The 26,970-nt window shown below is 35.0% G+C and overlaps 1 protein-coding gene across 1 annotated transcript; it reads left to right on the plus strand.

The window, feature by feature from the left end:
* The first annotated feature begins 6,529 nt into the window (after positions 1-6,529).
* Tbce (Tubulin-binding cofactor E) lies at positions 6,530-23,046 on the plus strand. The gene is given in 9 exon segments (XM_088236609.1): positions 6,530-7,008; positions 11,625-11,734; positions 14,062-14,241; positions 14,847-15,267; positions 17,992-18,123; positions 19,643-19,799; positions 21,223-21,345; positions 21,348-21,402; positions 22,893-23,046. Coding segments are annotated over 9 exon segments (1,677 nt in total). The 5' UTR covers positions 6,530-6,663.
* Positions 23,047-26,970: the final 3,924 nt, after the last annotated feature.

Consider the following 26,970-nt stretch of genomic DNA (forward strand, 5'->3'; position numbering starts at 1 on the left):
CAGTCGACTAAATATGACTATCGACCACTCGGTGCCCAAGCTAAATAAGCGCCGACCATCTGTCCCCGGCGGGACAGAGGCCAGAGAGACGTGAGGCGCAATGCATAAGGCACAGAGCGCAGACCTGCGCCTCGATTATGAACGCTATCTTCACCTGTATATATCGAGACGGTATACTTATCTTCTGTACTATACCTACTTGTCATATCGACATCATATGATCGAAATAAGCCAATGGAATGACCGCAAACAATTAGTCCGTGTTCCTTACGTCATAAACATTTAAACTAGTTCTCCTTTATAGTTTAAATAGGCTTCTGTAATAAAAAGTGCTCACTTCAAAGCGATTATAAACTCCAATAAATCCCAATTCAAGCAAAAAATGCTCGCTTGAACATGAATTTTGTATGACTTTTGGAAAACGCTTAACGATCGTCTGTATGTATCTACCGATCGACTACAAAGCCGGCTCCTTTAACGTCTCGATACATACACTCGGAAAGATAGTAAAACAGATGAAAAAATTATAATAAATAAATATTTTTTTTACAACGGTAACTTTCTAACGCCTAGATACTTTTATTTGTTAGAACCTAGCGACATTATATTCACATCTAGGCGTTCGTTCGCCAACTGTCAGTTTTAAAAACGAACGGCTAGATGCACAGATAATGTGGCTAGATTATGCCCTTTTAATTTATAAAAGTATCTCGTCGTTAAAATGTTGCCACTATAAAAAATAAATTTAGTTATTGTATTTTTTCCATTTGTTTTACTATCTTCCCGAGTGTACGTATCGAGACGTTTAAGGAGCCGGCTTTGTAATCGCTCGGTAGATAAATACAGACGAAAGTTAAGCAATGACCGTCTTGGTAATTGTCAAAAGTCATATAAAATCATGTTCAAGCGATTAATTGGAGTTTGTAATCGCTTGGAAGTGGGCACTTTTTATCACATAATCCTATTTAAAATATAAATATTAAACTGTTTTCAATTTTAATTTAGTAAGGAACGCGGACTAAATTCTCTGGGTCATTCATTCATTTGTTGGATTCGATCATATATGACGTCGAGATGACAAGTCGGTCTTTATAATCGCGGCCCAGAGACACAACAAAAACATATTGTGTTTTGTCGAAATCGGCAACAGATGCGATGAGCAAGCCTCGTATGGTTTCACTAAAATATGCGGCATATTACAACAGAGACGGAGAACATTTATGTCAAGCTGAGATATGATGATCCTTAGACGAGATCATTAGACATATTAACTATAAATTTAATATACGCACAGAAAATTCATTAGAATTATGGGATTTATTTTTAGGTGACGCATGTGAAGGGCGTCGCAGTTGGAAAATCGTAAAATAACGATAATTATAATCTTACCTGTGCCTCGATTATGAACGCTATCTTCACCTGTATATATCGAGACGGTATACTTATCTTCTGTACTATCTGTATCTTACCTCGGTATGTTCTACCTTCTTGTCATATCCACATCATATGATCGAAACAAGCCAATGGAATGACCGCCGACAATTAGTCCATTTTTCTTACGCCATTAACATTTCAAATAGTTTTCATTTATAGTTTAAATAGGCTTCTGTACTCTCTGTTGAAATAATTTTGAATACGAATAACTCCCCAGGGAGGAAATCCAGCCAGTCTACAAGCATTTGGACATACTCAAACATTTTTGGACATATATTTACATTAACGTTTCCTATTACGTAAAAGAAAAAAATCTTGTGTACATAATGGGGAGTGACGTCTTACACAAGGATTATTTATTTTATTTTAATTATTAATATTTTTAGGATAACATATATAAGATTATTTTGAGTTTGTCCAAATTTTTGTAGACAAGGACTGGATTCAACTCCCTGGGGAGCTGTTTATATTAACATATTACAACAGAGATGAAGAACATTTAAGATAAGGTAATGTAGAAGTCTAGGCATCTACAGGGCTTATGACCTGTCAATGGCTGGTTTAAGTGGCCACTTAACACTGTGTAACATTCACCATTCTGCCTATATTTGAACATCTATATTCATTAATCTGTTGTTGTTTGTGAAGTTAAAGAGCTGAAACCTTTATTTATGCGGGTGAGATTCGTCTAATTAAATTATTTCACCTACATACTAGGCAACGCCTGAAAATGTTATTTCTCACCCGCATAAATAAAGGTTTCAGCTCTTTAACTTCACAAACAACAACAGATGAATGAATATAGATGTTCAAATATAGGCAGAATGGTGAATGTTACACAGTGTGTAAAGTGGCCACTTAAATCAGCCATTGACATGTCATAAGCCCTGTAGATGCCTAGACTTCTATATTACATTATCTTAAATGTTCTTCATTACTGTTGTAATATGTTAATATAACATATATAAATTTAAAAAAATAATAACAGGAACGGTGTTTTTAATCAGTTCTACATAAAGAAGAATTATAAATGTAACGTTTTACTTCTTTCATTTTATTCCCATTAAAATACGGACCCTGGTTTTATCGACAATATTTTAAGTTTGCCCAAATGCTTGTAGACAAGGACTGGAGATGTAAAACATTTCAGAGAAAAGAATATGGAAGTTTAAGCATTTACACACTGGTAACATTTGTTGATTTTTGTGAAGTAAAAGTTGATACGTAAATCAGCCAATGACAGGTTATGAGCCCTGTAAATTACATAATCTATTCTCTAAAATGTTATCTTTCTCTGTTGCAATACGTTAATACTGATAAATGATTACTATCTCCATTATATCACTAAAAAATTAAAGACCTTTACCATTCGTACACGAAAATAGTTGAGTCATGTTATCTTACAATACCTAAGTAACCAGCTAAGTTAGCAGTATAACTATCTCTACCTAGACAATGAAGAAATCGACTTACGACGAATATTTCGTAATTTTTAAACAGATTCGTATTTCTACACTTCAATTATTGAGTTTGCAAAATTACAGAAAATATTTTTTTCGGTACAAAATTATCCAATTTACGTAGGTAGGTACCTACTAAATATGAAACTGAAAATTGAACGCAGCCAAAAAACAAGAGAACGTCAAAAGCGGAAAAAAATTAACTCATTGTATCAAATTTCGTTCAAGGTGTTATTTTAATTGTAGCACAAAAATGAACAATGATAATTTATCAGTTGCGCAGTCAAACTTGTTGGTATATTTTAATTAACGATTAAACATCGGATATTCTGACCTATTAAAGAAATAAAGTGATAAATTAAAACAAAGGAAATTAGGTTTACGTTGTAGTTTAGCAGCGCTGTCGGACGTACGAACGAATACTCAATGCGCTGGAGCGCCATTGTAAACAATTTTTTGTTTATTTTATGTTGTATTCTCGTACGGAATATTGTAAATGAGTAACGAAACGTTTCCTCTATCCGGTGTCTTAATATTGCATAATTGGGTAGATCCTCGCACACAACTGGCGTTGCATAGTAAATCGTTCGTGTGGCTGTTTATCATAATATACAAAAACATCGAGTGGGCGGCGAATGACAGCCGAAACCGCTTGCGGAAGTAAAACATTAATGAGAAACTCCACGATCGCCTCGCGCTGAAGAGCCTCGCGCCTCGCATAAAAACCCGCAGATAACATTAGAATTCTATGCGGGACTCGGAACTCCTCGAATCCAGGAAGCGGTTTGATAAAAGCTCGAGTCGAGTCGCCGAAGGGTGGCTGAACCAAAAAATCAATACTGACACGAGGGACTCGCCACTCGCCACTTGGGACACTTTTATTTAGAACTCATCACAGCCGTGTGGTTGCTGTTTATTGTCAAAAGCGGCGCGACACAAACGAGTAATTAATTTACAATTACAGCCTGGCATATTCATTTTAATTAGTACACAAGATAAGCATTCCAGACTGACAGTCGCGGTGTACAACTGCGATATAAAAAACGGCTGTTTGAAGAATGCATCGTTGCATATAAACACTGCCAGTCGGTCCGCAGGAGCATCTCGCGTAGACTTCTATAAATAATTCTTCCCAAATCGGCGAGAATAGCTTTTATTTATTTGTTTTGTCGGCGAAAAGCTCCGCACTCGGAGCAACCCTCGGACTTACCTCATCTTGGTGTCCTGGCGGCGGTTTTCCTGCAGATCACGCCGATCGGGAAACACTATCACACATTTGAGAAAAGTCTTGATCACTTATAGCACCATGCACCATTCATCACAGGTAGAAACTTCCCTCACTCGCTGAGAACTATCACATCACGCTAGACGTACAGTCCAAAACTGAAGTCCGCCATGTTTGTATCACTCACATTGTCTCGATTCTCGGCGGTATACAGATCGCATGGAGTGCGAGCGAGAGGGCGACCGTATCCGAATCGCCTTCAAACAAAAACTAGAAAGGGCTCCACGACCAACCCTGAAAGCGACCAATCACCTCGAAGCAGCTCCTTTTGAAACATGCTACTGAGTACATCTAGCGGAATAACGCGGAACTATTTTAATGTGGCTGTCAGAATATTGTTGCCATAAATATTACGTAAATCTCCATAAAAATAAATTTGTCCAAAACAGCGAATTATTTTTGAAACAGTTTTTATAAATTTATTTTGTTAATTTATGAAACTATTACAACTTACATTGACTTTGCTAGAAATCGAACCCTCCGGGTCCAGACAAATGAATAGTACATATATGTCTGTGAAAAGAACCAGAATCAGAACCAGGGAGAAGCGTTTCCCGCTCGATGGTTATTAGCTTATACAAATCCTAAGAAAGGAAATCGAGCGAATATAAAATTGCCTCCTAGTATAGTGGTTGGCGTATTCACCAATCATGCTCTAATAATAATTCAGGCAGTAAGTTTTTTACCAGATATGTGAAAAAAGGGTATTAGAAGTAGGTAAATTTAGAAATCGGCTGAATCTTGTCGGCCTTGTGGTGAAATGGTCAGTGCGTTTGCCTACCATTCAAAAGGTATCGGGTTCCATTCCCGACATGGTTGATATGAAATATTTATTTAAAAGGGTGTTTTCACACTAGAATGTTTCATAGTCCCTGGACTGGTACCTGAAGCGTAAGACTGATCATCTTACATTCACGTAACGAAAATGATTAAGTTGCACTACGGTTGGTGCACCAATGCAGTGCCCTATGCACCAGTGTGGGAAGGGAATGATGATGAAACTTAGAAATCTCCATTGAAGGAGTTACTGAGATATAAGCGAAAAACTTTAAATAGAGAATTGGGAGATTTCTAATTATGCTTCTAATACTCAAATATCTGCCTGAAAATCTGGTTTAGAAAAATATATTGCACGTGTAAAAAAAATATTATAGTTCTGTGTATGAAATTGAACAAGAGAAACCGAGATGTTTTTGACTTGACCAAAAAATTGAACTCGAGAGAAGATATGTTCACTTCATGGTTTAGTAAAAGTTTTGGCCTACCATGCCTGAGGCCTTGGATTCAATTCCTTATAAGGTCAGTAGAAAAAGTATTATTGAAATGGGCGTAAGTTATCACTTTTACATGTTACTGACTATGGATTGGATTTGAAGCGTAAGACTAATCATGTCTTTATGTAATAAATTATTAAAATACTACGCAATTGAGGTGGGTTGTGGTCCCGTGGGTAGTATCATGGGTCCCGGATCAAATGGTCCGAGTTTTGAACCCCACTGTAAAATGAAGGAATGCCTATACAGGGTGCCTAAAATGCCTGATTTTTCAGAAAAATACCTGTCTTAGGTAAAACTGCGGTAGATTCTGAAAAATAAATCGGTAAATTCACTATCCTCCACCCAAATGCCGTAAACGGTGGGTGGGGGTGACCAACATTTCCAGTCTCTAGATTCATTATTAGTAAGGGGTTGCTGCTTACTGTGTCAAAAAGTTGCCTGCACGCTTATCTGGACCATAAAATGCCTGTTAAATGCAACAAATGCCTGCCATATGGTAACTGTAACGGCAATTTGTTCCCCCTTTTCTAACACGGAAAATGGTCCCAAAGTTGAAATATTTTTGTAAATCATAAGAGCGCAAATATTTATTTCTAAATGAAAATATGACCAATGCAGTTATCTATGCACTACACATTGTACACAGGATAGTGATCATATTTTTCATGATATAACATTCATCACATCTTACTGCATTGTATTTTTTAACATTGGTAGCCAACAAAAGCAAAAATAAAGAAAAAATCATTGCCAACAACAATAAGAAACCAGGCTGTGGTCACATGACAGTGTTATGGACTCACGAACTAGAGTCGAACCATATTTTACTTCGATTTGAATACCGTTTTTCTGGCACAAGCTTTTTACTTTTTATAGAAAATGGCTTCAAAATGTGTATTTCAAATTATCCATATTTTATTTAATGCATGACGACGTTACATCACCGCTTCCATTTATTTTTTTTAGCACAGTCTCGATTTAATAAAAATATTTTTTTTCCCTGCTAAATAATTTATTTTGCGAAATGGTAACGTTGAAGATGACTCATTTTCCTTTTCGCAGTTTCCCAGACTGTAATGACGTTTCTTTTGTGCCGCCAACTTGTTTTGGCATCTGTCAAATTGTCCGTCGGGCGACATGTTTTGAATTCCAGTCGTTTTTCTTTTGTTTTCCCGGCAGTTTTCTCGAGAAATATCGCACAATTACTATGGTGGGCGTCCTGCCGGCGCACTTCGTGAATAATCTCTACAATGAAAACATGGAGACGCCGATAGAGAACGGTGAACGCAGAGATATAAGCGTGGGAAGTCGCATAAGGTGTATTAACTCGATTGGAACCGTAAAATACATCGGGGAAGTAGCTGGGTACAGTGGATTGTGGTACGGCGTTGACTGGGACGACGCCGACAGAGGGAAGCACGACGGCTCCGTGAATGGCGTGCAATATTTCGAAGCTAGTAAAATGACTTCGGGATCCTTTGTACGCCCGAACAAAATCGCCCCGTCTGTCACCTGTGCCGATGCAATTAGGAAACATTACTTCGAGAAAGAGGTAGTATTACGCAGTTTCAATCAACAAATTATAATTATAAAGTATCATTTACTTTGAATAACTTGTGATAGCCGATGACTTAGAATCTAGATATTTCAATAATACTACCGCAATTCGCACATTGTACGATACACTAAAGTCCTTAAAATAAAGCTTGATTAGAATTACAGTTGTCAGCAAAAGTGACGACATAACTTTGTAGTAACGTCAAGGGGTGATTTTTATTGACAGATGAGAAATCATTAGTATCTGGCATGTTAATTTATTTATTTAATACAATGCTCGACATATAAATCAACATAAATATATGAAATCAGCTTTAAAACTAAAATAAACCTAATAAATAACGACGTTCTTACAAGATTACGTCATTCATGGGACAAATTGATCAATGTAAATTGATCGAATAAAAAAATCATTCATTTATTGTTCATGAAAAAAAGTATTTAATGTCGCTTTTTTTAGTAAATAATTGTCTTAAACTCACTATATTAGGCTTGTTTTTGCGTTTTTATATCAATTTTCGGAAACAGAGTTCCATGTTTGCATGAAAAACTGATAAAATCGATTTGATCGTTACATGGTCAGTAATCAGTAATTCTCATTACTAGTGATATTAGTTTGGCAGCTGTCATTTTAATTAAACTATATTTTAAGGACGATAGTCCGCATCGTACTAAAATACTGTTCCATCATTTGGTACCCCTCTGAATCAAAACACATCCTCGATATAGAGAAGGATCAAAATCCATTTTTGCCATACTTATATCTCAAAGAAAATAATAACTATCCATTCTTGTATCCATCATTATTTCTAGCACGGATGCTGAATTACAACACCCTCGAATCTCGTCATCAATTTTTTCTCAGGAAACATTTCTATAAGCTGATTTCTGGAAGTATATATAATCCAAATATACTGAAAGAGATCAGTTTGTATGTTCCCAATAATTATACTAGAGCCAGATCTCATGCACTGTTTTACACACCCAGAAGCTCGCACACTAATGCAAGTCAGAATTCACCCATTAATAGGGCAATTCGCTTGCAGATAATATGGATCTATTTTTCTGTACATATTGGCAGTTTAGCAGCTATCTGCTTTCTATTCATTGATGGTCCTGCGGCTACATGAGTAGATCCCAGCAGAATGCTCGTACGAGATTTGAATGATTTATTTCCAAAAACACATACGACGTTTGCTCAGAGGAATTTCTCTTTAGTGTCCCCGAGAGTGTTCAATGTCTTGGATGAACATATCGTGGGTATATTGGCAAAAAACGTTAACTTGAAAATATGTGGATTTGACTAAATGATGCAGTTTTGTAATTTTATTATTTTTTTGTTTAAATTTTTTAAATTATTTTATTTTTTATTTAAGCCAATCAACAGGCTTAAGTTGGTCCTAATAGATTGGCATTAATGAGTAAAACTTAATCTTAACATTCTTAAAATCTATTTAAATTAACAAAGTGTATAATTCACAAATGGTATGTATATAGCATAATCTAGGCGGAAATGGCAAGTGTGACATCGCGAGTCAGGAGAGACAACACCGCTTGCTTCTTAAATGCCTGCCGTTGCTGTAGGAACACATCGACATTACCGTTTAGTGAGATTGTTCTGAGGATCCTCGGCAGAGGAGAAAATATTCCGATGTTGGTTTTATAATTTCCCACAGCAAAGACAGGATTGGTACGCAAGTCACGGCGAGGTACATTAGGGTTTATCTGAGCAAGGATATCATGGGCATCTAGTTAATTTACTTTCATGTAACTTTGAATTATCTATCCTTACCTCTGTTTTGTATAAATACATTGAACTCTTTAATAAAGATACCAGTCTCGAAGATGTCGCGAAAGCGATGAAACCGGTCACTGGATATTCCAAATTTGTGGATTAAAGTATCACTCGTCTTTTATTTATATAATAAATATACAGTTGGATATTAATTTCTGCAAGAATATTGAACCAGCCAAAATCCCTCTGAATTCTAAAGATATGAAAGTACTGTAGATGATCATAATAGTTGATTATGAAAGTATTCAATCCGATTCTAAATATTAACGATTTTAAAAATTTACATTGCACCGATTTCATCCGCGTTATATGAATATTTTAATTAGGAGACCATATTATATAATTAAATTAACGCTCTACAAACTGGCAATCACGTGGGTAAGATTCATCCGGCTGAATTATTGAATATTCCCTTCTCAAAAATGTTTACCGTCTCTGTTGAAACAAATTTAAATATGAATAACTCCCTAGGGAGGAAATCCAGTCAGTCTGCAAGCATTTGGACATAATCAAACATAGCTTAATATTTACTTAAGATAAAATTAAGAAACGGAAAAATTAAAAAAATTCCAGCTTTTCGTAGATCTCTTTGCGACTAAATAGTGTGGGATGAAGTTGGATTGGCATGGTTTTGCCCTTGTTTGTCTTGCTACACGGTTTTATGTTCTTTTTGTTCAGTTTCTTGCATTTATGTTTCTTCATGTAACTGTTGTAATTGGCTTAGGCCGTATAAATAATAAATAAATAAATAAAAGTGAGTAAATGTATGGAGAAAACTACAAACTAAAATGTCAACTAATGTTTCCTTCATTATATCTGATATCTCGCTATTTCCGCATTCGTCATAACCAATGTTCTTTGTTACATGATATGAACAACACACAAAATTCCAATGTCTCTCAATTTAGTTTCTCCGTTGTCGATGAATCAGAAGTATCGCGCATTCTGCTTTCTATCAAAACTAAATCCTTCGGCAGCGATGAATTAAGTTTGTCGATAATTCACATGACTTTGCCTTTTACTTTATCTATTATTACTCATATTATTAACTTTTCCCTCACATCTGGTTACTTTCCAACCCAATGGAAATCGGATTTCGTTATTCCACTTCCTAAAAATGGCTCCCCGGCATCCAAAAAAGATTATAGACCAATCTCCATTTTGCCTATCTTTTCCAAAGTTATTGAAGGAATAGCTTACACACAAATTAACTGTTTTCTGACACTCCATAATCAACTTGATCCTCTGCAATCTGGTTTTCGGGCTGGACACAGCACTACTACCGTCTTAGTTAAAATAACTGACGATGTAGCTAACGCGCTACCGGCGTCGTGTTGTGGTTCCGCTGCAGTCACTAACTCACACGTCCCGATCCACTGGTTGTAAGGCAGCGGAGGCTAGGCGATCTTGTCTAACTCGTCAGGGGCGGAGATGTCCTCAGAAGAGCCTCTTACTTCAGGTTGAAGTTGCCGGTTTGCCGTGGTCAGGAATCCGTAGGGAGAGAAGTCCAAAATCCAAGTCCAGGGTGAAGCGAAGGTGTCAAGCGAAGTGAAGTAGAATCGAGTAGAAAGCCGGGTCGGGGAGAAGCGAGTAGAGATGAGTAAAAGCCAAACGTCAGAGAAGAAGTGTCATTTATTTTCATTTGTACACGTTATATACCGTTCGCGCTACGTGCCCCACCATTCACCCCGCCGAGCGGGTCTAGCCGTCGTATGCCGCGCGGAGAGAGAGAGAGCGATAGAGAAGGCCGCACGCCCGCTCCATCTGTCTCCCTCCCTCCACGTATATAGGCACTACCCCCTCCAGCTCTCACGGCATTCTTGCGGCGGCAACGCAGCGCGAAACGATGCACATTCACAAATATACTTAAAACTAATTTATAACTAAATGCCTATTCTAAACGTCTCGGTATGGAAAAGGCCACCCCCGAAAGTGACAAATACTAGTCTTTATTGGAGGGGCAGCTCATTTCTAACACATACCGAGATCCCTAAGTCTAAACATTTTAATATAGCGCAGGGGCGGTCCCTACAAGGGCCACTTTCCGTTTGACGTCCGTAACAGACGATATTAGACAAGCGATGAATGATAAACGTCTAACGCTTTTGGTCCTACTTGATTTTAGTAGTGCTTTTACCTCTGTTTTTAATTTTTGAATATAATTGTAAGATTCAATATGTCCATGTATTTATAATTTTCTCAAACTGAACGGTTTGGGTAGGTAGGTGTATAAGTCACTGCACAACTCTGCTCCGGAATATCTAAGGGAACTATGCATTCCAGATGAACTAGCTGACAGGCGTCTCACGCTTAGATCAGCTACGTCTACGGCGAGAGGAAAAGTTATTATACCTCTACGCAAACAGCGCACTAAATTTAGTGAACGCGCATTTGCGGTCGCAGGCCCTATGGCATGGAATGCTCTCCCAGCAGAGGTGCGAGGCTGTGAAAGTGAAGTGATGTTTCGGAAAAAACTTAAAACCCACTTGTTCTCTAAATCATTTGAATAAATCCGTAGCACGTGACAACAAAATAAATTGTTTTAATTAAATTACAAATTTAAAAGCTTCAATTAAATTAATTTAACAATAGAATCACCATGTAAAGCGCCCTTGAGGCATTTTATTACTAAAATGGCGCTATATAAGTTATCCATAATAATAAGTAGGAAGAAATTGCCTTAAGGTAATATGCCCGCCCTTATATGTATATATATTGTATATGTATATAAAGTGTCAAATAAATAAATACACTTTGACTGTTTTTCATTTTGTAATACAGATGACAACATATTAAAAAGGATTTTTATATTCTAGGATGAGAGTACTTCTGCTTTGTGTAAAGCTGTCATCGATGACTGGAAAAAACAATTAAAGGTGGCCTTCATTGAAATGGTAGGATTCGACTCGATTCACAAAAAACAAAGGTAAGCTTTCAGCCAGAGGCGGCTCCTTAGAACGTTCATAAGTGCAGTGCACTGCCTAGTATAAATATGTGGAAATAAATTAGTAATAATTTATTTTGGGTGTATGCAGCACTAACTTGTTATATTTCAAAGGAATAAATACTAATAAATTGATACTAAAATACGGAGAAACGGGGATTCATTGCAACATTATACTTGTGAAAACAAAATAAACCATCACGACGTTTCACCGTAAGGGTAGGCAGAGAGGATAGAACGCCACATCACTATCTTTGCATACAGATCTCGCTTCCTCTACATTCATGCGTCTTCTCGTGCACGCGCGCCGAGTATTCCGACTTTTAACATGTCCATCTTCAAGTATTTTGGATTTGATCGTGCCATGTCTTTTTCGGTCTTCCTCTATTTCTGAAATATTATTATAATTTTTTGTTTTTTCACAATATATCAGTTTGGGGAAAAAGTAATTTCGTATTTCGCGCCCTTTTTTTTCAACTAAGTATATCTCGTTCATTATTGGTCACAATGGATCATATGATACGGAGTTGTAAAGGTGTGAGTGTATTTTACAAACGCTTCTTTGACAGTATTGCGCTTGGTCAGTTCAGTCGTGAACTATCGTGCGTCGAATATGGAGGTCTCAAAGGAAGAAATTCGCCATATTTGACACTTTTACTACCTGAAAGGGAAAAACGCATCAAAAGCTACCAAAAAAATTTGCGATGTATACGGAGCCGATACTCTTTCGGTTCGTGCTGCACAACAATGGTTCGAGCGATTTCGTTCTGGTGTAGTGGAGGTGAATGATGCACCACGCTCTGGCAGGCCTGTCGTCGAAAATGACGATTAAACCATGGAAAGTATCGAGATAGACGGTCATGTTAGCAGTCCTAGCATCGCTCAGAAGCTGAATATCAATCATAAAACCGTTTTGAATCATTTGCAGAAGGCTGGATCAAAAAACAATCTCGATGTTTGGATGCCACACGAGCTGACACAAAAAAACCTCATGGACCGAATTTCCATCTGCGAATCGCTGCTGAATTGCAACAAAATCGACCCATTTCTGAAGCGGATGGTGACTGGTGATGAAAAGTGGGTCACTTACGACAATGTCAAGCGACAGAGATCGTGGTCGCAAGCCAACGAAGCGGCCCAGACCGTGGCCAAGCCAGGACTGACAGCTAGGAAGGTGTTGCTGTGTGTTTGGTGGGATTGGCAGGGAATACTCTCCTATGAGCTGCTCCCCTATGGTCGAACGCTCAATTCTGCCCTCTACTATGGACAACTTGACCGTTTGAAGCTGGCGATCGAACAGAAGCGGTCAGCATCGGTGAATAGGAGAGAAATTGTGTTTCATCAGGACAACGCCAGGCCGCACACATCTTTGATGACGCGCCAGAAGTTCCGTGAGCTCGGATGGGAAGTAAGAACTTCCATAAGAATGATATGAATGATGCGTAAGAATGCATCCACCCTATAGTCTGGACCCGGCACCGAGTGACTACCACCTGTTCCTGTCTATGGCCAACGCGCTTGGGGGTACAAATTTGGCCTCAATAGAGGCCTGTGAAAATTGATTGTCCGAGTTTTTTGCCAATAGGGACAAGGGCTTCTACGAGAGGGGCATTATGAAGTTGGATTGTTGTTGGCAACAAGTTATCGAACAGAACGGCGCATATTTGACTTAAATACGATGATTGTAACACTTTTTATAAAGCATTGAAATAAAGCGAAAAATTCAAAATTACTTTTTCCCCAACCCAATACATAAGAGGTAAAACATAGTATTCAAATAAAGAATAATTACATAGCAATGAAATGCTTCAGTATAAGTAGTAAACGAAAAATCCTTCAAAGGCATGGCCTGTCCACGTGGGTATACAAAAAATGTTTATGAATATTTTTGCTCCTAAAACAAATAAGCAGGCATAATATATTTATATAATATAAGAAAATGTATTCTGTAAAAGATTAGGAGGTACTTTTTTATTTTTTAATAATTAAAAATAGAAATATAAATATATTCCTTATTATTAAAGGACAATAAAACATATTATAGGAAGAAAAAAAATCTTTAATTTGAATCCAGGATAGTATGTTTTTTAAAAGAGGGAAAATAGTTGACAAAATGTAAAGAAATGCTCTGCCAAGGGTTTTGGTCAGGAGCTGCCAGTGATAGATGATAAGACGAGACTCGGAGATCAAGTCTTGAAATTTCGAGACTTGAAACCGGTCGGTAGAAAAAAAAAGTGCTTAAAAACAAAGTGGTTTTATGTTTGTACTTCAAATAAAATTTTTATATTAAAAATATTTCTTAATTCCAGTACCCTGGATATGTTAATAGAAGCAAGCGTCTCCGACATGAATGTCTGGTCAGCGGGAGACCTGGTCAGCTTGTGTCCCTCACTCCGCAGCCTGGACATCTCGAGGAATCTGGTGGCAGATTGGAGAATGGTCGCCGACGTGGCATCTCAGCTTCACCATCTAGAGATATTGGACCTAAGGTAAGTCTATGTATGATAGGTGCCCTAATGTCGAAATTAGAGCAGAATGCAAGGCTGAGTTAAGCATTATCGACAAAATTAAGAAAGGTCTTTTGCGATGGTTCGGTCATGTGGAGCGAATGAATGATGAAAGAACAGCTAAAAAGATTTATGATGCGAATGTGTCTGGTTGTAGAAGTCGAGGAAGGCCGAGAAAGACATGGCATGATCAAGTACAACAAATTCTTGAAAGTGGTCATGTGAAAAGTCGGAATAATCGACGTGCGTGCATGAGAAGATGTATGAATATGAAGGAAGCAAAGGAAGTGTGCCAGGACAGAGTGGTGTGGCGTTCTACCCTCTCTGCCTACCCCTCTGGGGAAATGGCGTGATGGTTAGTTTAGTTAGTTAGTAAGTCTCAATTTTTGTGGAGACATTGAATGAATTATGTTAAGATTTCTCTTATTATTATTTTTTTTAAATTGCGTTTTAATGAAAAAAAATGGCAGTGTCAAAAGCCTTATCCACTCACACGGATCCACCGATCTGTTTTGGATGTCTTGTGGCCTCTTTTTAGATCCTCGTATTGCAAGGAAACGAATTATTTCATTGTTTTTTTTTTGCAGTAAAAATCGAATATCCCTTCCCAATTCGGACCAGGAAGCTGAACAGTTTGCCCCGTATTTTCCAAAATTAAAAAACATCGTGCTCGCCCGCTGCGATTTAGAATGGCAACACGTCGAGAAGATATCTTCAATGTTGCCGCGCTTGGAAATTCTGATCCTCACCTACAACAAAATTTCCCACACGGTGACGCCGCGTCTTAATTCCAGTCTCAATGCCTTGACGGAACTAGTTCTTGATGGGAATTTAGTAGCGAGTTGGAAAGAGATTTTGAAACTGGGATGTATGAAGAATCTAACTCAGCTAAGTTTGAACGAGTGCCAACTGAAGGAAATTAGATTCGACGACCGGTGTCAAGGAGAAAAGACTGAAAATTTTCCAAAACTCAGTGTCTTGAACATCAAAAGTAATTTAATTAATGATGTAAGTATGAAATATTATTAATATACCTGGTTAGGGAAAAAGTAATTTTGTATTTTTCGCTTTATTTCAATGCTTTATAAAAAATGTTACAATCATGTGTTTTATGTCAAATATTTATTTATTTTAACGGCTTACGCCTTTGACAAAGTATAAAATAATATTGAAAAACAATTATAATGAAACAAAACAGCTGTACACAGCAGGGGCGAATGCTCCTTATAATCGATTACACGCAGCTTACCATATTTTTTTGACATCGTAGAAAATGTTTTATAATACTGTAGTATTATTAGGAAAAAACACATCACCAAAAAAATATATTACTTTTCTTGGGTAAGTAAATTTATATCATATTCCTTTATTCCATACAGCGACCAGTTGCGCCTCTATTGGCCAAAATTATTACTACTGGATTAAACGAGATTACTCTGCTCACTTTAAAATCACTAATTCAAATACGTCTTTAACCTAAAACTTTAGAATCTCGTTAGAATAATTACACTTGCGATTACAGTAAAATCTTGCAGCTTTCATTAATGCAATTTAGTCTTTCAATACTTGTTCATAAGGGCTAGTATTCTTTAAAATACATCAATTTGACTTACGACAGTCTAAGGGAGGTGACAATATACGCACTCGTTATGTGTGAGAAAGAGATAACGAATATATTTTGTATGTCTTAACACGAAAGTTACAATAATAAGTAAGTAATTGACAGTAATTGATCATACTTATGTTTCGGTGGTTTGAAAGTAAATTTGCTTTAAAATAAATTATTATATTGATATTTTAATCGAAACGAATTGGTATTTCAATCCATAATATAGAATAAATCCTTTAGTGGGTTTTAAAAAAAACAAAGATTCGCTAATTGTTTTTTTAATGTAATTTGTTTTTGTGCATACGATGACATTTGAGTATTGTAGGTTATTCTTCAGTATCCATTTAAACTTTTAAAATTTAGTTAGAGTTATGATAAAAACGTTACTAGTGTATAGTGATTAAAAAAATATATATGAAGAATTATATTATAATGTATAACTTATGTCGTTTTGTGAATAATAATGTGATATAAAAGTCGATGAAACAATGATTCTTAAAACATAATTTATGTTTTGTTTGGTGAACTATCGTACTCGGTAAGGAATACTTTAAAATTATTTAATTATTATCATTTATTAAGAAATAGTGTTTTATTTCAAGACAAGTTATAATAGTCTGACTTAACCAAAGATGCACTGGTGCGCTAATGAATTATTCAGTTTATTAATTACTTTTTCGACACTTTGCCCAAAACGCGAAATAGCTGCGCGGTTGGGTCGTTGCTTTCTAATAATGAAGGCGGGGGTTCGAGTCCACAGGGGTTCCAATTTTTTTTTGCAATTTTGTTTTTTTAAATTGTATTTTTCAAATCAAATGTTTGTGCTACATTAGAAAATACTGAATTTTGAAATTTACTGAAACTATTAGCCGCTGGAGCCATTTGTTAGGAATTATTTATTAAATATAAAATAGACTTGTTTTTTATATGCCATACTACCGCTATGGACATTTTATCAGAATTTTCATAGCTTACCAATTTAAAAACTCACCGCTCGCCACTGGTATAAAATTAGCAGAAAATAAGGAAATAATAAAGAAAAATTAAATAAGAAATTACAACATAGATATGCAGAAAATTAACAATAAATAAATGTTAATAAATTTCAACAGGGATGGAGAATACCTTAAATAAGGGAATATGTAAGTCAAGGCATTTACAGGGCCTATGACCTGTCATTGGCTGGTTTAAGTGGCCCCTTTACACACTGTGTAACACTCACCATTCTGCCTATGTTTGAACAACCACATTTCTTCGATTCTTCAAAGGGTGAAATCCAGTCTTTTGTCTTTGAACATTTGGACAAACTAAAATATTGTAATAAATAAAGTACAGAGGCGATGTATCTTAGTATAAACAGTTAAACAAGTATAACACTTATTATATTTTTATAATTTAGAAAAGAAGTGATTAAAAAGTAATGATTTTAATTTGTATAAAGATAAATGAAATTTATATATCCAAGTTTCCATATTTGTTTGCTAACATGTGAAGCCGTGGAATAGGTGAGTAATTGGCATAGTTTGAACTATGCAAATTAACAGCAAACGAAGTATTTTGTCTCGTCCGTACGCGCTGTTCTGTTCGATAACCTGTTACCAACGAGAACCCAACTTCATAATGCCCCTCTCGTAGAAACCCTTGTCCCTATTGGCAAAATCTCCGACAATCAATTTTCACAGGCCTCTATTGAGGCCAAATTTGTACCCCCGAGAGCGTTGGCCATAGACAGGAACAGGTAGTCACTCGATGCCAGGTCCGGACTATAGGGTGGATGCATAAGAACTTCCTATAGGGACAAGGGCTTCTACGGAAGGGGCATTATGAAGTTGGATTCTCGTTGGCAACAAGTTATCGAACAGAACGGCGCATCAGTAAAGTATCAGGCTATTTGGTAGGGAGCGAGCTCTTTAACATCCTCAGGTTTAACCAGTTGGCCCCCGAGGATGAGGCTTCTTTTATGATGTAAAGCTTAAAGTATAGATGTTTCCTCATCTGCACTGCAGAACCTACATCTAGAAGTTTGGGAAAGGTTTATTCTAGCGAGGTATTTGTGCAATCTGCGGTGCCCTGTGCGGGCTCTAGTGAGTTTTATCCTATAAACATACTGTTTGTTTTTTCAGTGGAGGTCTGTCAGCGAATTGGAAAAATTGTCAGATCTTCAAAAACTCTATTTCCTGAAGAATCCCCTTCTGGATGGTGAAGATTACGATACTTGCTCACAATTTATCGTGGCTAGGATAGGAAACTTGAAGGTATAATTAATTATTCCAACAATTAAGATTTACAATTATCGTTCATTGTTATTTTTAACATGAGCGTATTAAGCTCTCGAGGACGAAACCTAGTTTCGAGAGAGGCGTGCGGGACTTTATTTTCCTTGGCGGAAGGATTTGAGTAGGAAACACCTTGAGGACTTTCAAATATTTAAGTTGGTTTAAGCAAATCAAATGTTTGTCTCTGTTCTTTTTATGTGTTAATTTTTGATGATGTTTATATTTATTTATTTACGTTATATAAACCTTTAATAAGAAAAAAATTCTCAATTACATATTTTTTCAAATTATTTTTAAACATTTCGATTTTTTCTATTTCGTTTATTTCTTCAGGTAACTGTACTGTTTCATTGTACAGCTTCAATCCCTTGTACAATGAGTTTTGAGATTCTGTTTTTTTCCTCATTGGTAATCTTATCTTTTTTTTACCCCTTGTTTCATATGTATTACATCGTTGGTTAATTTTATTATTGTTTTTATTTTATTCATCCCCTTAATTATTTTATGTGTAAAAATTGCCACATTATATTTAATTTGCTGCTTTACCGTGAGCGAGCTAATTTCTTTGTGCATTCTTTCTAAATTAGAATATATATTTCTTTTGAGTATAATCCTCATTGCCTTATTTTGAAGAATTTGTATATTTTTAATTTCTCCTGCATTACATAAAAACAAGAATGCAAGAACAGTAATTTATCTGTGAACATATTATTGTTTTACATTTATTTATTTATTTTATTTAGAAAACATACAGTCATACAAAATAAGTACTAAAAACAACATTTTTTTAACATAAAAAGACCAATTAAGTTTTCATAAATTAAAAAGATATAAACATTAAATGTGACAAAAAATAAAAAATAAATAAGAATTTTAAGTGAGAAAAGGATAATTGTTGACATTTGCGTTTTCCATGGAGGTAATAAATTAAAATAAATAAAAATACCGAATGTACACTCCGAGCCATCCACGCACACACATGAACGCACATATAAAACATACACAAACATATACATTACATGTGGCATATATACATAGCATAAACCACTCAAGATGTACATTCAGCAACTATCCCAAATAATCGACCCCATGAAGAAATTTTCTGTACAAATGCAACGTGCAATTAAAAATGTCTGCATCAATACTGAGTCCGTTATAATTTCTACAGGTACGTCTAATGAATGAATTCGAGGTATAATTGTTTTTACAAGTTGGTACATAAAAAAGGGAATTTAATCTAGTATAGCGAAGAGGACAACGGAAACCAATATTTTGTAAAAGATACGGCGAATCAACTATGTTATTGAGAATTTTGAAAAGAAAAATTAAATCATATCTAAGGCGCCTTTTTTGTAGTGATTCTATATTAAAATTGATCAAAGATGCGCCGTAATCATTTTCAATGTTACCAAAACGATATTCCAGGCTCCTTATAAATTTCTTTTGAAGAATACTACTATATGTATCTTTTTTGTGTATCTTTGTGCCTTTTTTTTAGGAATTGAATGGATCGGAGTTAGCCAAAGATGCCCGGAGAGGGGCAGAATATGATTACCTGAAGAAACACGGCAAGGAGTGGAAGACTTTGGACAAAGAAAATAAAGACCAAACAGAATTCCTTTTACAACATTCCAGATTTAGACAACTAGTTGACAGTAAGTCGTCTCCCGAAAATGAGCACTCCGTCATTTTGTATAAGAAACGTATTAAAAAAATATTATTGTTATTAACATTATGAACAGAGTTATATACAGAGTTATAACATATGTTACAACAGAGATGAAGAACATTTTAGAGAAGGGAATATAGAAGTCTAGTATTCTATTTAAAAAATTTTAAGAATTTCGAAAAATATAAATGCAATTGTAAAATGATTTATCTATTATAAACGCATCATACAAGCGTGTACATAAAGAGACACAGTGAAGATTATTCTTCTATTAAACACTTTGATAATCCAAAGGCCCTTATTTCATTATATTATACATTTGTCAGGAGCCATTTGGAATACGCCTCTCAGATATGGAATCCCCAGTATGCCACATATATAAGTAGAATAGAAAATATTCAAAACAAATTTATAAAGTACCTTAAATACAAAACCGGTATTTCTTATGTATCTACTCTCACTGCCTCCACCTTCCATGGAATCATTTCTCTACAATACCGCAGAGTGTGTGCGGACCAACTACTGCTTTACAAAATTGTGACAGGAATGGTTGACTGTACAGAGCTGCTTGGTTTAATAACAATACATGTGCCAGCCAGGATTTGTAGACGGTACCACCTGTTTCATGTACCAATAAGTAAAACATCGTATGTTAAAAATGCTTTTTTTCGTAGGACTTTTTCAATGTACAATACAAAATTTAAAAATATAGATTATACAAACATCACTCTGTCAGATTTAAAATTTACACTAAAAATGTATTATGTAACTTAGTAGACATTATAATAATAAATATGTACATCTCCCCCCCCCCCCCCCCTCCTTATCCTCTCTTCAGGCATTTTTGTCCTTATCCCGCCCAATTTACAGTAACTTAATGTTCTTTAAATTAATATTTAAAAAATCTTTGATTATTGAGTACTTGAAAATAACATTTTTATATGTATAAATTGTATGTATTTATTTGATATGTAATATATATTTTCTTTACTAACTTTGTATACTATGTGGAAATCTGTTATTAGTTCTGAGTTTATACACTATATCTGTTTGTTTACTAAAAATATGTATGTAGAACTGTTGATTTCCCTAATAAAATAAAATAAATATAAATATGTTTAATAGTGGTGAAGATATTAGGTTGGTTCGTTCATTTATTAATTTAAAATTAAGGTTGTTTTTTTTTATTATGTCATTGTTTTTCTTTACTATGTCATTTAATCATTGTTGGCTGCATTTTTCTATTCAATAAATAAATTCAATAAATATTTCACTTCTGACGCACCCAGGAATTTAACTCGGGACCGCGCAGCGGACTTAACCCTACTTATTTTCTTTTTAGGATTTTTACCTTGAGTCGAAAGCATTTGCCCAAAAAAAATATTTAATAAAATATAATATTTTTTCAGAATACTCACTCCCTGAAGATCACCTGTTAGAAACCGTCGTTAAAACGAACATAATTAGCAGCAAACTGATAGAGATTATATTGAAGGATGACAAAACAGGCCGGAGCTTCAAGAAGAAACTTCCCTGACTATGAGTGTCCAGAAGCTGTCTTCCTTGGCCAGGAGACTGTTTGCCAGCAAGTAAGCACATCTAACTTCAACTTTCTTTTTAGGCTCGAATCACTTCTTCTTGCGGAGCCTTGTCAGGTCCCCCCGACGTTGGCGATCACTACAGCGAAAGCATCTCGGTCCTGCGTTACTCTTATATTCCGCAGCCAGGACAACTGCTTACTGGATGTACTCGCCATAGTGATTCCTGGGAAAAACTTGTCCAGAGTGGTTTCCCATTGCCTTTTCTGATGGATTTTTCTGTTAGAATTACCTCCCCTTAGCTGCTTGGTTCTCGTTCGGAGGTGTCAGAAACTCACCTTTTATCCTCTTGTTATCCGCTGTGACCACACCGTTATGAGTGTGATTTCATTGCCCAGGGTCTGCGATGTGGACGCTGACGAGTTGGACTAGACAGTAGTGTTGCCGGTGGAATGTAACTGGGCGTTGGCAACAATTTATAGAATCACTCCCTCCAGCAATGTGTGACTCACTGCGACCCTACTGACAGTTCGAACCTCGATTCACTAATAAGAGTTTTTATATTTAAAAAAATATAAACAGGGTGACTGGAACTGAACCCGCCATAGCAAATTGGCACATAGAGGAGGTCATTTGCTAATTATTGGATCTTACTTTCCCTAGCTAAAGTTTTGTGTTTGGGAGATATGTTAATTTTTATTCTTTATTGAGATTTTCCAAAATTTGACCTTCAAGCATTTAGAACTTTAAGTTATTTCATTATTTTAGTATTTTTTTAGTCATAATCATTTGTGTTAAAAATAAGATATTCCCAGTGAAATATTTTTAATCTCAAATACATATTTATATATTATATTTTTAATCATGAAATCATATATACATATATATATTTTAAATCATGAAATCACAATGAAATATTTTTAATCTTGAATTTTTTACAATGAAATTTTTTAAATCTTGGATATTTCACAATGAAATATTTTGATGCGGTAAATTTAATCTTTTATTCATTTAATCTATTTATTGAATTTAATCTCGAATACTGATGTATGAACTATGAAAATTTTAAAATTATGAATCACAATAAAACATTTTTAATCTTGAATATTTCACAGTAAAATATTTTAAATCTTGAATAATTCACAGTGATATATTTAATCTTGAATATTTCACAATGAAATATTATTAATCTTGAATATTTCACAATGAAACATTTCTAATCTTGAGAATATTTCACAGTGAAATATTTTTAATCATGAATCACAACGAAACATTTTAAATCATCAATATTTCAAAATGAAATAATTTAAATCTTGAATATTTCACAATTAAATATTTTGACGCGGAATATTTTTTATTTTATTTATTTAATCTATTTATTGAATTTAATCTCAATAAATAAATATATTAAATAGATAGAGAATGAAATATTTTTAATCATGAATCGCAATAAAACATTTTCAATCTTGAATATTTCAAAATGATCCATTTTTAATCTCGAATACTTCACCATGAAATATTTTTAATCTGGAATATTCCAGGCCCGGGGGATCCATGTCTACAGAACCGAGTTTATACTGCGTGTACACCAGCAAGAGTAACGCCAAGGAAATGACGGTTCAGCTGGATAATCAACTTAAAGAATTGGATTTTTTTTCTGTCACCGACGGCGATACTGTCCTTGTTAAATGGTGACAAACAAATAGTATAATAGATATTAAAATACATACTTTAATTAATTATAAATTTTATTTGTAACATATTGTTTTATTTACTCTCCATTCTTTTCTCGTAATTTTATAAAGATTTTACAATAATTGAACATATCAAAGTAGTTATTAACATATCAAATATTATAAAAAAAACTAGGTCCAATATTTGGAATAATGAGAAGAACAGATGTCTTTAACAAAAGTACAAAATTCACACATTCTCATTCAAATATTTAATGTTTTATTACATTTTTCATAACCCCGGTTTTACGTTGAAATTTTTTCGAAACTCACTCGATTTGCCAAAAGACACCGAGCCGCAAGGTAAATAAAAAAATGTGTAAATTATTGTCTCAAACTAAATTCAAAGTAGGTGCAGTGTAATCGACCATTTTGTTCAAGTGTCTAATTTTGAGATTTTACTAAATTGTAACATACGGTTGACGCATGGTTAGAAAGAAAGTCTTTACATCAATGAATTACGATGCAAAAATTTCAAAAATTTGGCAAAGAAATATTATTTGAAGTTATAAACATAATGTGGAAAGAAGATTGTTTAAACAGTTATCATAAAAGTGTGAAACAGTTTTGCCGCGATGTAAATGACAGTTGAAATTTTGTGGTGCCATACTAAAAAAAGTGATACCACATAAATAAAATTTCCCAATATTTAGGGAAAAAATCATTGTAAGCATGTTATGCAAATTTTAAGTGTTTTTAAGGTTAAGTGCCTACATGAAATTATTTAAACATGTTTTTTTTTTTAATTCAATAAAAAAACACACTGTGGTATTGATTGAAAAATACAAAATATTTTTAAAGAAATTAGTGGTAAATACAAAAAATCCTTAATTTTGACGGTTTTTACAACTTTTCTGCAGTTTTTCATTTTCTCACTTTAGCGTTTTCCTCTGTTTAACCTTTTTTTTGTTGCTCCCTTGAAAAACGTAAGACTGGGGTTTTACTGTACTTTGACTTTGAAAATGAATGCTTACAATAATGTAGATTTTATTACTCAAAAATCAAAGCAGTTATATCATGGACAAAACATATCAACGCAGTTATAAATAAACTAGGCAATTATTGGTATAATGAGAAAAACAGATGTCTTTGACAAAAGTACAAAATTAACGATGTACAATGCTTTTATACTTCCACACTTTGTATATGGATTAATCATATGGTCGCAATGTAGTAAACATATACAAGAATCAATACAAAGAACAATGAATAAAGCACTTGAAGTAATATTTCATTTTAATAAATATACTAGAAGTACAGAATTATATAGGATAACAAAAATGCTCAATCTAGAGGAATTGATCTACACAGAAAAAATAAAAATGATATTTAAGATGAAAAAGAATAAAATAAAGACAAATATTAAATTTAATTTTAACTACAACATACATAAAATAAATACAAGAACATCAAATAATTTAACTTGCGAACAACCTAGGACCAACAAAAAAAGAAACAGTTGTTTGTATACAGCAATAAATTTTTACAATTCACTTTCTAATGATCTAAAAAATATACAAAACATGTACATGCTTAAAAAACACCTAAATAAAACAGTTCTTACAGCCCGTGTGACGAGTGATATGTGATGTTATTTTATTGAATTTTTATTTAAACTATTGTGTTATTATATATAATATCCCCTCATACCAGCACTTTTGCTGATTGGAAATATTTCATACTAATAAAATATGTAATAAAATGTAATATGTAAAGTTTAAAAACCTTGTATTTTGTCATAAATAAATTGTTGTTACAGATATTACATCATTGGAACATTAAATGCAGCGTATTTTGATCTTTTACATGAAGGTGAGGCGGTCAGTCTTAGGCTTCAGATGCCAGTTAAGGGAACATTTTATTTATTTATTATTATTGATACTTGAAAGGAGAAGTGAGGTTACTCACTGCATAATAAATGTAAACAACGAATGTCTCGAACAAGTAGAAGAATTTGTGTATCTGAGAAGCATGTTTTCAAGAGATGGAAGAGTAGAAAAAGGTGTTGAAAAGAGAGTGAATGCGGGCAACAAAATGAACAGAGCACTAAGCGCAGTTATTGCTAATAAAAATATGTCAATCGAAGCTGATCTGGCAGAGCACAATGGAGTTTAGTCCCAACACTTATGTATGGAAGTGAAACATGGAACTGGCAGAGGAAGGAGTGTGAACACGGTTGAAATGTGATCTCTTAGACGGATGTGTGGGAAATCAATGTATGACAGGATTACGAATTATGAAATCAGGCGAGAGTGTAAATCTGAGTCAAATATAATTGATAAGATTAAGAAAGGGTCTCTGAGATGGTTTGGTCACGTAGAACGAATGGACGACGAAAGAATGGTAAAACAAGTATATATGGCGAAAATGAACGGCAACATGAGACGAGGACGACCAAGGAAGACGTTGCATGATCAGATAAACCAAAATCTTAAGTCTGGGCATCTGAAAAGCAAACGGAACCGAAGGGCATGTATGACAAGATGTATGAATGTGGAAGAAGCTAGGAGTATATGCCGGGATAGACGTGTGTGGCAGTCCATTCTCTCTGCCTATTCCTACGGGGAAATGGCGTGATGGTAGTAGTAGTCGAAGTTAACTGAACTAACACCGATCACTTTCTCGGGAAGGCCATTACATTTCTCCACGACTCGGTGTTTCAGGAAGTTTTTCCCGGGGTTGGATGAGAAGGAGGCAGTGTTTAATTCAACAATGTTTGAGTATGTCCAAAAGCTTGCAGACAGGCTGGATTTCCTCCCTAGGGAGTTATTCATATTTAAATTTATTTCAACAGAGACGGTAAACATTTTTGAGAAGGGAATATTCAATAATTCAGCCGGATGAATCTTACCCACGTGATAAAGGTTTCAGCTCTTTCACTTCACAAAAGTCAACAGGGGGAAGAGTTGAGGAAATGTGCTTGAAAAATGCCTAGACTTCCATATTCCCTTCTCAAAAATGTTTACCCTCTTTGTTGAAATAAATTTAAGGCAGTGTTTAGTTTTAATGAATGACCTCTGAGATGGCGGTTTTCATTCATAGTGAACATTGATTTCAACTCGGGTACATTATATTGCTCAGTTAAGATCAAGTCGCCACGCTGCCTCCGCTCTTCCAGTGAACTTAACTCGAGCTCCCTTAAACGGTCCTCGTATGATTTATTTCTCAGAGAAACTACCATTTCAGTTGCTCTTCTCTGGGTTTTTCCGACAACTGTGTCTTTTTTAAAATTGGGACTCCTTGACTTATTCTAAATGTTTTATAAACAGACAGGTTTTTTAAATATCTTCTTCTTCCAAGTCGGTCTCTCTCTCTGAGGATCTCGATCACCATGAACACTTCTGATTAGTCTGTTCCACTCCAGTCTGTCCTCAGCCCGACGCACTGACTCATCAAATTTTAGCCCCGTATATATATATATATATATAGTTGGATAATTTATAAAGCGCCATTTTTGTGAAAATCACCTCAAGGGCGCTGTAAAATTAATAAATATCCCAGTACGTCTTGCAGCTACAGAGCGCATGGACGGTTGGGATTCTAGTTCCTCGTTTTCAATTAAAATCAATCAAAAATTATAACAGATAGGAGCTAGATTACAGGACATCTTGCAGCTACAGAGCGCATAGACAGTTAGAAATTTGGCCCCCATTTACACATTTTAAAAATTGACAAATAAATTTAGTGTATAAAAAAAAAATAATAATACGAATAATAAAAAGGAGTAAGATTACAACACGCCTTGCAGCTACTAAGCGCATAGACGATTGGAATTCTAGACCCCGTTTACAAAATTTAGGTATTTTAAAGTTGATATATGAAAGCTAGATAACCAATCATCATGCAGCTACAAAGCGCATGGACGAGAGGAATTCCAGCAAAGTTA

The sequence above is a fragment of the Micrasema longulum genome, unplaced genomic scaffold (genome assembly GCF_059751315.1).
Source record: "Micrasema longulum isolate JH-2025_06_02 unplaced genomic scaffold, ASM5975131v1 h1tg001583l, whole genome shotgun sequence".
Classification (NCBI taxonomy): Eukaryota; Metazoa; Arthropoda; class Insecta; order Trichoptera; family Brachycentridae; genus Micrasema; species Micrasema longulum.